This window comes from Notothenia rossii (assembly GCF_949606895.1).
Source record: "Notothenia rossii genome assembly, chromosome: 6".
Classification (NCBI taxonomy): Eukaryota; Metazoa; Chordata; class Actinopteri; order Perciformes; family Nototheniidae; genus Notothenia; species Notothenia rossii.
Window position 1 is genome coordinate 31263189 of NC_136909.1, and position 12858 is coordinate 31276046.

Genomic DNA, 12858 nt, shown 5'->3' on the forward strand with positions numbered 1-12858 from the left:
ACATCCGGCTTAGTTCTTTATTTATCTATTGAGATTGGGCTTCAGAATAGACTGGAAACTTTTACCGTTCTGTTTTAATTTCACAATAAAGTTAATAGTAATATTTAGTTTGGTATTATTATTTTTTAACTAGACCTTCATGTTAAGACCATCTTTTCTGTGTTGCTGTGGGTTTTTTCCATCGCTTTTGTGTTACAAATATCAAAACAATATATATGTAGATAACAAAATATATCCGTCGTAAACTAAACCGGAAACAGCAGTATAATGTATTGTGTTAACACTGTAAACTTGACAGTTTTTAACCTGCACCACCTAGTGGTTAAAGCACGTTATTACACGTTTAGAGTAATTGCAATGCAGGTAGATTGTGTTGTTTTCAATGACTGTTTCTAAAGGCCTTTTTCTTAATGTCTTTCATTTTTGTAAAGCACTTTGAATTGTTTTGTGTTGAAAGGTGCTATATAAATAAACTTGCCTTGCCTAAGGTCTGCTGCATGTTTTGTTGAATGTGTTATATTTGATGAAAACATCAACATTAATCAAAATCTATAAAGTAACTAAAATAAACGTAGTGGAGTAAAAAAAATAGGTTAATCTCTGAATTGTGGTGGAGTTTTTGCCATCCATGGAGGATATTTACTCCCAGCGGCTCAGGAAGAAAGCCCTCCTGATTACAAAAGACCCCCACCACCCCAGCCACAAACTGTTCTGTCTGCTGCCGTCTGGCAGGTGGTACTGCAGCAATAGGACTAAAACACCAGACTCAGGGACAGTTTCATCTCACAGGCCATAAGACTAACACCTGCACTTTTGAAACAACATCCATAACATTCATCTGGCTGCAATTTAGAAATTATTTATCTAATATATCATATTTCAATCACTTGAATATAGACTCTTATTGCATTTCACTTTTTTACTATTTTTCTTTTTGTATTTACTTGCACAATTTTTTCAGTTTTATTGTGTTGCACTGTTGGAGGAGCCTGTGACCTAAGATTTTCATCGTCATAACTACACTGTAGCTATGTATGTATGACTAATAAAAGCCTTGAACCTTGAGTAGAATTACAAACAATAAATTGCATATTTTATGCTGCTGTAACAAAAACATTTCCCAACTTGGGATCGATAAAGTATATCTTATCTTATATTAAGATGGTCGATGGCTACTGCTATTTGCAAAATGTGCCTCTGAACCTTGACAAGTGCATGTTTCAGGCTTATCATTTAACAACAGGAGGGGTCACAGATATATGACCAGCTATTAAATAAAACTCTTCTGACCTGAGCTGTCATGTGGGTACATGATTGCTGCCCATTATGGACACAAGCAATTTTCACCCATTTATAGATGATATTTTTAAATGTGATAACACCACTGTGTTTCCCATCCCCTAAACCTCCAGGGTTGTACACAGTTTAATACTTGCAACTTCTAATTATGGGAAATATGAAAGTGTTTTTTAAAACTACAATTACCAGTAGAGACCTGCCATAGAACATGTTGCGAAACACACAAATAGCCAGAATGTGTAGTTCTGGGGGGGGGCAGTTGTGGTGCGTCACAACTGCACGCCAAAGGACCTGACCAAGCGTCGCTCTTTGACGACTGAGACTGTGTTGGCCAATGCAACAGTTTGAGTAAACAATGCACATGTTTCGTCAAGTTTGTGAGTGTTTCCTAAATGCTGCCCAGATTTGTCTTCATTGTCTTTTATTTTTTGAATAATTTCAGAAACTGCAGCGCGTTTCTACTATTGGGAAATGTTCCGGGCCGTTGTAGTGTACAAACACCTGTCAGGTACAAACACCTGCCGGCCACCGTACATATATAAATGGAAACATGTTCTGGTTTCTAGAGGATAACATTTAAAGTTGTCCATCAGTTGTTAAGGTGAACTGGAGTAAATTTGGACTGGCTGTGGTGCCGGCCAAATGAATGTAATATAATATATCACAAGCCACTGCTCCAAAATGTATATTCTTGTAATAAAGAGCTATTAATGGCAGCATGACACTTAAATCTGCTGAGCAGCAATTCTGTCAATGAGCGAGGATAGGGTTCTACTTAAAAAATATAACTTGCCCTAATAAGGCATTTCTTCATATGATATTAAGAAAGAACAGATCACACTTGCATTGGGTTTTATTTGCACTTGATAGGGGTGTTTTTGTCCAGTTTGAGATTATGTGACATGTGCAAATGACAAGAAAAAATTAGAGTTACATGCATGCACAACAAAGATAACCAATGCAAACAAATGAGCTGTGCATTTGCACACACAACATTAACTTTGGAGGACTTCCAGTGCTCATGTCACATACCGTATTGCTCATTTTTCTTTTGTTAAGAGATTTCCATTTAGGGAGTTATCCGGTTTGATATAACTGCAATACGGGTGATGCAACAGGTGTAGGTTGAATGTGAAGCTCTGGCATTTCCGGCAGCTTTCAAAACGGACTAACATTAAAGCAATCGTAATATAATCTGTTGAGGTGAAGCAATGATGTCCCACTAAATGTGTGATTTATTAAAAACAGGGAGGATATATGATTGTAAAAACATAAAAGCTTGTACTGTGGATTTGTATTGCTGTTTGGCATAAATAGGACACTTAACCCTCTGCAGACAGATCACCAACATATTTTCATTGGCATCATTTCACTGTACACCCTTTTAATAAAAATAGAGCTATAGGCTACTCTTGTTTATGGGAGAGATTAGGAGTCAAATAAAGAAAAGTTATTGTTTTGTTAGCAGGAAGGACTGCATGGTGCTGATAAAGTGTGAGGGAACCCCCACCTAATTAGAAAAAGAAAAAAAAAGTATCTGCATTGGTCTGTTGTCCAAACATGTTTATACAATTCCTGCCTATTCCTGCAGTATGTGTTTTATCTGCAGAATGTGATTGGTTGCTACACAACACCGCAGTCTTTAGAAACAAGTGTGAAGTGGTCTTTATGTGTGACTTAATTGTATACAAGTCAACATTTCATTTTTTTCAGTGCATGCAAACAGTCTTGGGGCTTTAACAATCTCTTGAGATGATAGATACAACGGGCCTGTTCTTACTCACTCTGGGCTTCAACCACACAAATGTGTCTTAGACGTGACCTTAAAAGTATATATTCTCCTGTCTGCTACTTGTGTTCTTCTGGGTCTTTGCTCCGAGAACTTAAATCACATACATAAGCTTCCAGTAATATTTGCAGGTGCAGTTCAGGATGAAGCAAGCTATCTGTTTTTTATATATATCCTTCAGCGTGTCTGTGGGAGAGCCTGCTCTTGTTTGCATATTGATAATTGAACTGTTATCCATTTGGCTTGTGCCCTAAGAAAACAACAGCTGCACACAGAAAACGGTAAGTAATGGGAGAAAAGCAAAGTATTGAAGTGACATTCTGACCTGAGGTCCAGAGGACAGTTTGTTTAGTTGTGCCTGTTTAAGAGCAGGACTTCGGCTCAACTCTACCCCTGGTTGAGAGTGTTCAGAAACGGCTGTATTTCTTAATAAAAATTAAACCTTTTAAAGAGAAACAATGTAAAACAACATGTCTGCAAAACATACTGTCATGGCACGCATATGGCAGTGATAACACCCACCCAGATCATCATTGTTACCCATCCCCCAAACATCAGCGATATTACACAGAGCCCAACGGATAATAAAGGGGCTCTATTCTTTACATGCACAAAAAACATTTAACACACTACAGGAAAGGGAAGACCCCCAAAAAGCCTAATAGGGCCCCTGTAATGACTGACTAAAATTTATTTCAGGAAAGAAGATACAACAAAGACGGCTGAATGGTTTGATTCTTCTGTGACAGACTTTAATCTAACGTTTCTCCATAAATGTAACTGTTATTCAAGTACTGTACATATTTGAGGTACTTCCTTCAAAGACATCTCTTTTATTTAACTGTTGTCGCAGCACTTTTATTTATCAAATGTGTTTAAGGAAACTAACCATTCAGCTGTCTTTGTTGTATTTTATCTATTAGGTGGGTGTTTCCTCACACTTTATCAGCACCATGCAGTTCCTTCCTGCTAACAAAACAATAACTTTTCTTTATTTGAATCCTAATCTCTCCCATAAACAAGAGTAGCCTATAGCTCTATTTACTTTACAATGTATCGTTTTTTTTTTTTTTTATATCTTTTCAATCCAGTGAATCTCCAAATGTGAAGATTTGTAAAAATGTCCTACCTCTTAAGCTAAACAAAACTCTTCAAAAAGTCTCTTGGATCAGCTGGAAAATGCATCATCACAAAGCTGAAAAAAGGAGGGAATTTCTGAGCTTGATCCGTGGTTTTCATAGCAACGAAGCTCAAGATGCATAGCAGTAGATTCATTTACCCGACAGGATATAAAGGAGTTGAAATTAGCATAACCTTAAACATCTTCAGCCTCAAAATGCTACATTAATTCAGCATTATTATTAACCCTAAAACTCATATTAAAAGATTGAATATTAAATATTCTACTGGACAATTCTTTGTTTTGATACTTTAGGGACAATTTTTGCACTATTAAAGGTTTAAAATTAAAGGATATTACTTGTAGTCTAGTATTAAAGTGTGGTATTAGTTATTTTATAAAAGTAAAAGCACTGAGTCAGCGTTGGAGAATGGTCTGGAGAATGCACCATCATCATTGTTCCATGGGAATAAAAACATTATAGATTGGTTTTTTTCTGCAAATCCAGTCATTACCATGTTGGGCGGTGCCAAGCGAAGGATGCAGCGACAGTGTCTTTAACTCGAAAGAGTTTAAGGAGAGGAGAGTGCCAAGAAACAGGCCACCAACTTATGACTTATCCCCACAATCCATGTCTGAATGGTATATATAGTAATATAATAAATAAATATCTGAATTGTATACAATATGATTCATTCCATGACACCAGGACACCATTGAAGATATACAACTGTTTATTAAAATAAGTGTTCACATTTACAAGTTACACTAGTATAAATATTACATAGAAAAAAATAAATAATTATAAAGCTTTTCCTTTCCAAAACCAGCAGGACAAGACATGCAACCAACATTAATTATTGTTACTTTGGATGGATTACACAGTTGCAGGTGTTATCTAAATACTGGTAAAGCATGAAGCTGCTTCAACTAAAAGCTAACCAGTCTTTTCAGGGAAGTTAGGTTGAAGCTTGAGTTGTCCAAAATAACATTTGGCGAAGAAAAAGATCATCAATAGCCTTCATATAGGTAAAGTAATCGATTCCTTCTTTGCATTTAAATACCAACAATAAAAACATTATTATATAATATATTATTATAATGAATCCTAAGGATTTCACACATAAAGACCAGTTTACTAGTTATGTGGAGAACAATATAGTCTTTGAAAACAGATTGAGTAGTGCGAGAAAATATAGCTTTTGGCTGGGAGACTTTAAACTTTTTAACAGAATGTTAAAACTGGGGCTTCATGTTTAAAAAGTTAAACAGACTGTACTAGTTGGATAGCTTCATCAAAAGTATAGTGTTAAGTTTAAGATACATAGTCACCAAGGAAGGATACATTTGAAGTAAATCCACTCTCTAGTTGTTGGCGAGAAACCCATCTAACCCAGCAGGAAAGTCTGCTGTTTTGTTGTCGAAGGTTTAGTTGGTTTCTGCAGAATGAACAATATGAAAAAGCAGGGTCAGAGTCATTCAAATCAGGTTAAAGGTAGATGCAATATGGATTCACTTTGGTTTGAATCATGAAAAACATACCTTCATCTGTGAGCTCATCTGTGAGCTCAGCGCATGCCTGACTGTCTTCACTGAGGCAGAAAACAGCGGTTTCTTTGTCATCTTCCAATTTACTGAGGTAATGGCCATTGACGACGGACCGCAGGCCGTAATGTTCGCTGATGTGAAGGTCAACCTTCTCAAACCAATAAGGTTCATGGGTTTCAGAAACATCTGCAATCTTCTCCAACTGTGAACACAAAAAATACAATGTCTATGCTACAATTCCCCACCAGTGTAAAATTCTGCAAATATAAATGTATCAAGATGTTGCTATTGTTAGAGGTTTTTATTTACCTGCAGCTTTTTTTCTTTCACCTTCGGGGAATAGTCAGCGCCATCTCTCAGGAAACTAAAAGCAATCTGATTTTTCGTTCCTTTTACACGTTTCCATATTTTCACTGAAGGTGCTAAACACAAAAGAGGAACAACATATTAGCTTTGAGTCATTATATGAATTATAAAGATGATATTAAATGTATCCGCTCTCTGCTGTGGGTATTCAGTTATTTGGAAATACAGGTGTGTTCAATAAAATGTATACCGTCTTCTTTAAATTCGACCACACATAGCTCCGGTCCAGCATTAGAATCCATTTTGACCGCCACAAAGTGTCCTTCTTTTATCTTCAGAAAAGCCTTATGGACCATGGTGCCTCTTCAGTCGTATACTTTCTGGTTTAGCTAAAATAAGATAAGACTTTATTCATTCAGAAGGAAATTATTGTGCCAGACACAAAAGATGCAATAAACAAAATAATAATACTTGTAGCTCTCTTCACGACACAGACACAGGTCGGTTCTAACTTCGTTACGTCATTTACAATACTAATAGTAAAAATAGCAAATGTAACAAAAAACTACAAGAAACAAAGATAGACAAATAATGAAGCTTGTAGAGTCCTCAGTCATGCATTAACGTGTATTACAGAACTGCCATAACACCACGCACTGTTGAAGCCTGTGTATTGCAGTGAGGAGGAATGCTAAGGTGCATGTGAGAAATAATGCAAAAGTAACTTACCGTCGCTGATAAAGTGTTGGGAAGCATGGAGAGTAAATGTTTAGAGACCGTGTTGTTAACAGAGCAGAAGGCGCGTGCAGAAGGAGCGAGCGAGCTGCCAATAAATAGTCTCACTGACGCGAGGCGCGCGCGCACAACGCAAGGGGCTGGGCCGACTCATGGAATGAAACCCGACGAATTAAATGCCTCACATGTGTTTAATTGCATTCTTTTTTTATATAATTACAAAATCGGAAGTTGTGAAATCCGCACGTACGCATCTGAATAATAGTTTCCATGAAGATGCATAAAGATGTCTAGTTTATTTTTTATCACTAAATCACTCATGGTTTTATCCTTGGATTGACATGAAAAACGAACAGAAGATAGACAGAATAATGGCTGACAGGATTATGCTTTCCTTTTCTTACTGTGTCGGCTACGTTCTGAAGGCATGTAAAGGCACAAATTAACCCAGCTCATTTATGCAAAGATACAACATCACTCCTTTAAGTTAAAAAATAATTATGTAAACTTATGTTTGGTATTGACATGCATTCCATCTCATGATGTTCTAACAAAAAATATTTGCAGTTGGAAATAAGTGTATTGTAACATAGTATACCACTAGACCTGGATACCTTATTTTAGCTTCAAAAGTTGAACATTGCTCAACTTTTGAATCCTGAGATGCATGGAAATCTCCGCTTTGCTTCCTACAATGCAGTTCGACGAAAAGTGAGGCAAAATTACGTCACCCCATTCAAAGGGAGTGGGCAGAAGCGTTGGAAGATTTTTTGGAGACAAGGTGGAACTGATCTGGTACACTTCCAAATCCATCCTGAGTACTACATTAAATTTAATCTAATAAATAAATAATTTTTAATCTAATTGAATTGAATTGAGTTTAGTATGCTGAATACTTTTATGTATTTCTGTTCAATGGCACACACAGACAGGATGTAATGTGTGTGTGTGTGGCATCCTCCTGCAGCTAATGGAACTGATTCAGTAGCACTGATGGCAAGCTGCTGTAAATAGAGTGACCAGGTGCCAACAAGCCATAAGTGGGAAAGAGAGTAGAAATGTGTGGGACTGTGGGAAATGGAAATGCAATGTTATTTCGATATAATGTCCATGTCACCCTAAAAGGTAGCTTTTATAAATAACAATAACAGGTTGCACACACAGCGGGTAAATTGAAATTGATTGAATAAATGGATTTATGTCTGTGAACAATATAACAAAAAACAACTGACCTACTGTCAGAAAAAAGGACCGGGGCTAGCTTACTGCCACAGTCTGCTGACCATAGGCCTACTGCAGTGGTTCCCAACTTTTTTTTTACCAAGGCACCCCTGAAAATATTTCTCGACCCCAAGGCACCCCAACTTTTTGTAGATTTAAAAACCACTTCAGAGCTTAAACTAAAAACCATAAATACACCATAAATTGGGTTTCAAATGTGTATTTAATTGAATAGAACATTTTATAAAACAAATAATGTATTCACACATAATAACAAGAACCAGACTAAAAATGTCAACACCATTTCTATGATGAATTCAATATTATAAAAAGGCCTACTAAGTAGGCTCTTTTGTTTTGGCTGAAAATAGTAGGCCTACCTGTGTAAAAACACGAATACATATCAATACAGTTATTATTTTACATTTGGATTTCCTGACTGTGGTCATGTGACTCATCAACCACATCCCAAATATGAAACATTCTGCATTTTGCTATCCAGATAATACTGATTGACAAAATCATAAATCATACATTTATAAGAAAGGCACACAAATTAACATCCAAACATAAACATTTCTCAGACCGTTACACGGTGCTAGTGCGACACTTGTGCCTGCTTTTGTGAGCAGAGTCTCTTGATGCGTGGGGGGATAGTGGACAGCGCAACGCGGAGGTCCTGCTCCACTGACATTCGGGTCCGGGTCTTGTTTTTGACATATGCGAGTGAGGAAAACGCCAGCTCGCACAAGTAGGAGGTTGGAAACTGTAAAAGCACCTTGATGGCACTCTCTGAGAGGGATGGATACTCGTGTCCCACAAGCAGCCAAAAATATATCCAGACGTAGTTCCCCGTGCTTCAGTTTCAGGGAGCGGTCCATAGATAGCTCTGCGAGTTCATCCTGAGCTCTGCTGTTTAAACTTGTGGCTGACATTAATGTTATTTTAGACTTCTTTTGCACTGCTGTTCCATCATGTTCTGTCATCCCTGCCTGTGTTGTTGAGGGCTGGGGTGCTTCTTTATTTATTGTCACTACGTAACGATCCATCTTGAAATTATTTGGCGCGAGGATAAAAAGCTGCTCTGCACACCGTAAACAATGAACCGCGGTGAATTTAGTTTTAGGTTGGATATTCGACGGACATTCGAGGACCCGCCAGCAGCGTCAGTTTCCCGGACCCGCCGGCAGCGTCAGTTTAACGGGGAGATCTTCTCCGCGAAACGAGGCTTTCACTTAGGGACCATCAACAAATGACATTTACAATTACACAAGAAAAATGTTCTTTTTAATAAATCGACAGCTTCTCGATCGTGTGAATGTGAAGCAAATTCACCCTAGTGCATACATTTATTGAACAAACCTCTTTTTATTGCATTTTAATACTTTAAATGGGTTTTATTAATATTTTTGATGGAAACATTTGCTTATTTCTTCAATAACTTCCAGGTCATGTGACCGATTCACTCAAAATCAGTGCTGGGGCAAAGAACTACACTGGCTGCATAGGACACACCTCTTTTTATTGCATTTTAATAGTCTAAATATTTTTATATTAATATTTTTATGGAAAAATTAGCTTATTTCTTCAATACCTTCCAGGTCATGTGAACTAATCACTCAAAATCAATGCTGGGTCAAAGAACTACACTGGCCGCATAGGACACACCTCTTTTTATTGCATTTTAACACTCTAAATATTTTTTATTAATATTTTGATGGAAAAATGAGCTTATTTCTTCAATACCTTCCAGGTCATGTGACCGATTCACTCAAAATCAGTGCTGGGTCAAAGAACTACACTGGCTGCATAGGACACACCTCTTTTTATTGCATTTTAATAGTCTAAATATTTTTATATTAGTATTTTGATGGGAAAATGAGCTTATTTCTTCAATACCTTCCAGGTCATGTGACCTAATCACTCAAAATCAATGTTGGGTCAAAGAACTACACTGGTTGCATAGGACACACCTCTTTTTATTGCATTTTAACACTCTAAATATTTTATATTAATATTTTAATGGAAACATTAGCTTATTTCTTCAATACCTTCCAGGTCATGTGACCTAATCACTCAAAATCAATGTTGGGTCAAAGAACTACACTGGCCGCATAGGACACACCTCTTTTTATTGCATTTTAACACTCTAAATATTTTTTATTAATATTTTGATGGAAAAATTCGCTTATTTCTTCAATACCTTCCAGGTCATGTGACCGATTCACTCAAAATCAGTGCTGGGTCAAAGAACTACACTGGTTGCATAGGACACACCTCTTTTTATTGCATTTTAATAGTCTAAATATTTTTATATTAGTATTTTGATGGGAAAATGAGCTTATTTCTTCAATACCTTCCGGGTCATGTGACCTAATCACTGAAAATCAATGTTGGGTCAAAGAACTACACTGGCTGCATAGGACACACCTCTTTTTATTGCATTTTAACACTCTAAATATTTTTTATTAATATTTTGATGGAAAAATGAGCTTATTTCTTCAATACCTTCCAGGTCATGTGACCGATTCACTCAAAATCAGTGCTGGGTCAAAGAACTACACTGGCTGCATAGGACACACCTCTTTTTATTGCATTTTAATAGTCTAAATATTTTTATATTAGTATTTTGATGGAAAAATTAGCTTATTTCTTCAATACCTTCCAGGTCATGTGACCTAATCACTCAAAATCAATGTTGGGTCAAAGAACTACACTGGCTAAATAGGACACACCTCTTTTTATTGCATTTTAACACTCTAAATATTTTATATTAATATTTTGATGGAAAAATTAGCTTATTTCTTCAATACCTTCCTGGTCATGTGACCGATCCACTCAAAATCAATGTTGTGTCAAAGAACTACACTGGCTAAATAGGACACACCTCTTTTTATTGCATTTTAATACTTAAAATATTTTTATATTAATATTTTAATGCGAAATTGAGCTTATTTCTTCAATACCTTCCAGGTCATGTGACCTAATCACTCAAAATCAATGCTGGGCCAAAGAACTACACTGGCTGAATAGGACACACCTCTTTTTATTGCATTTTAAATACTTAAATAATTTGTATATTAATATTTTGATGCAAAAATTTGCTTATTTCTTCAATACCTTCCAGGTCATGTGACCGATTCACTCAAAATCAATGTTGGGTCAAAGAACTACACTGGCTGAATAGGACACACCTCTTTTTATTCCATTTTAATACTTAAAATATTTTTATATTAATATTTGAATGCAAAATTGAGCTTATTTCTTCAATACCTTCCAGGTCATGTGACCTAATCACTCAAAATCAATGCTGGGCCAAAGAACTACACTGGCTGAATAGGACACACCTCTTTTTATTGCATTTTAATACTTAAATAATTTGTATATTAATACTTTGATGCAAAAATTAGCTTATTTCTTCAATACCTTCCAGGTCATATGACCGATTCACTCAAAATCAGTGCTGGGTCAAAGAACTACACTGGCTGCATAGGACACACCTCTTTTTATTGCATTTTAATAGTCTAAATATTTTTATATTAGTATTTTGATGGGAAAATGAGCTTATTTCTTCAATACCTTCCAGGTCATGTGACCTAATCACTGAAAATCAATGTTGGGTCAAAGAACTACACTGGCTGCATAGGACACACCTCTTTTTATTGCATTTTAACACTCTAAATATTTTATATTAATATTTTAATGGAAAAATTACCTTATTTCTTCAATACCTTCCAGGTCATGTGACCTAATCACTCAAAATCAATGTTGGGTCAAAGAACTACACTGGCTGCATAGGACACACCTCTTTTTATTGCATTTTAACACTCTAAATATTTTTTATTAATATTTTGATGGAAAAATGAGCTTATTTCTTCAATACCTTCCAGGTCATGTGACCGATTCACTCAAAATCAGTGCTGGGTCAAAGAACTACACTGGCTGCATAGGACACACCTCTTTTTATTGCATTTTAATAGTCTAAATATTTTTATATTAGTATTTTGATGGAAAAATTAGCTTATTTCTTCAAGACCTTCCAGGTCATGTGACCTAATCACTCAAAATCAATGTTGGGTCAAAGAACTACACTGGCTGCATCGGGCACACCTCTTTTTATTGCATTTTAATACTTTAAATATTTTTATATTAATATTTTGATGGAAAAATTAGCTTATTGCTTCAATGGAGGATCCTTTGACCTAAGATGTTCATCGTCATAACCACACTGTAGCTATGTTCGTATGACAAATAAAAACCTTGAACCTTGATTCATGAATTAAAGTGCTACTTGTTGTTTTGCCCGCTGACCGGCTGGTCCTGTTGCTCGTCTTTTTTTTGTAACTAGCTGATGCTCAATCTAATCCTGTTCTTCAAAGTCACTGTCGGACTCAGAATTCTCAGAAATGTGACCCACACATTCTGATACACCTTCCCCTTCCTCTACATCATCGTCAAATGGTTCTCTCTCTTCCAAAATCATTTGCAAGGCCCTCTGAGCAGAGCATAATTTGGCCATCTTGATCAGTTGTGATAAGACACACACACACACACACACACACACACACACACACACACACACACACACACACACACACACACACACACACACACACACACACACACACACACACACACACACACACACACAATTTCCACATTCGTGTTAGCCCCGAACCTCCTGTTTGTAATATAAATGTGTAGTACAGTGGGTGGTCATTTTAAATGTGTTCTGATATAAGTTCTTCACAGAAAATTAGCCAACGCCATTGAGTGTGAGGTTGAACAAATAATGTATCATATCATTTTTGTTGATTTATTTATATAGATTTTTTGATTA

The 12858-nt window shown here is 36.4% G+C and overlaps 1 protein-coding gene across 1 annotated transcript; it reads right to left on the bottom strand.

Moving 5' to 3' along the window:
- Nucleotides 1-4924: 4924 nt before the first annotated feature.
- LOC307043521 (uncharacterized protein) lies at nt 4925-6940 on the bottom strand. Its single transcript, XM_079688019.1, has 5 exons — nt 6792-6940; nt 6313-6451; nt 6066-6178; nt 5751-5958; nt 4925-5647 (listed from the first exon to the last, which is right to left on the bottom strand). The coding sequence occupies exons 2-5, from the start codon at nt 6416-6418 to the stop codon at nt 5637-5639; spliced, it is 438 nt and encodes a 145-aa protein (XP_079544145.1). The 5' UTR covers nt 6419-6451; nt 6792-6940; the 3' UTR covers nt 4925-5636.
- Nucleotides 6941-12858: the final 5918 nt, after the last annotated feature.

Bases quoted from the DNA above. Each gene is read 5' to 3' on its own strand.
- LOC307043521 (XM_079688019.1), bottom strand. From the start codon at position 6,418: ATGGTCCATAAGGCTTTTCTGAAGATAAAAGAAGGACACTTTGTGGCG. The intron at 6,179-6,312 runs GTATACATTTTA...TTTTGTGTTTAG, and splicing joins GGTCGAATTTAAAGAAGACG to CACCTTCAGTGAAAATATGG. The intron at 5,959-6,065 runs GTAAATAAAAAC...TTGTGTTCACAG, and splicing joins TGAAAGAAAAAAAGCTGCAG to TTGGAGAAGATTGCAGATGT.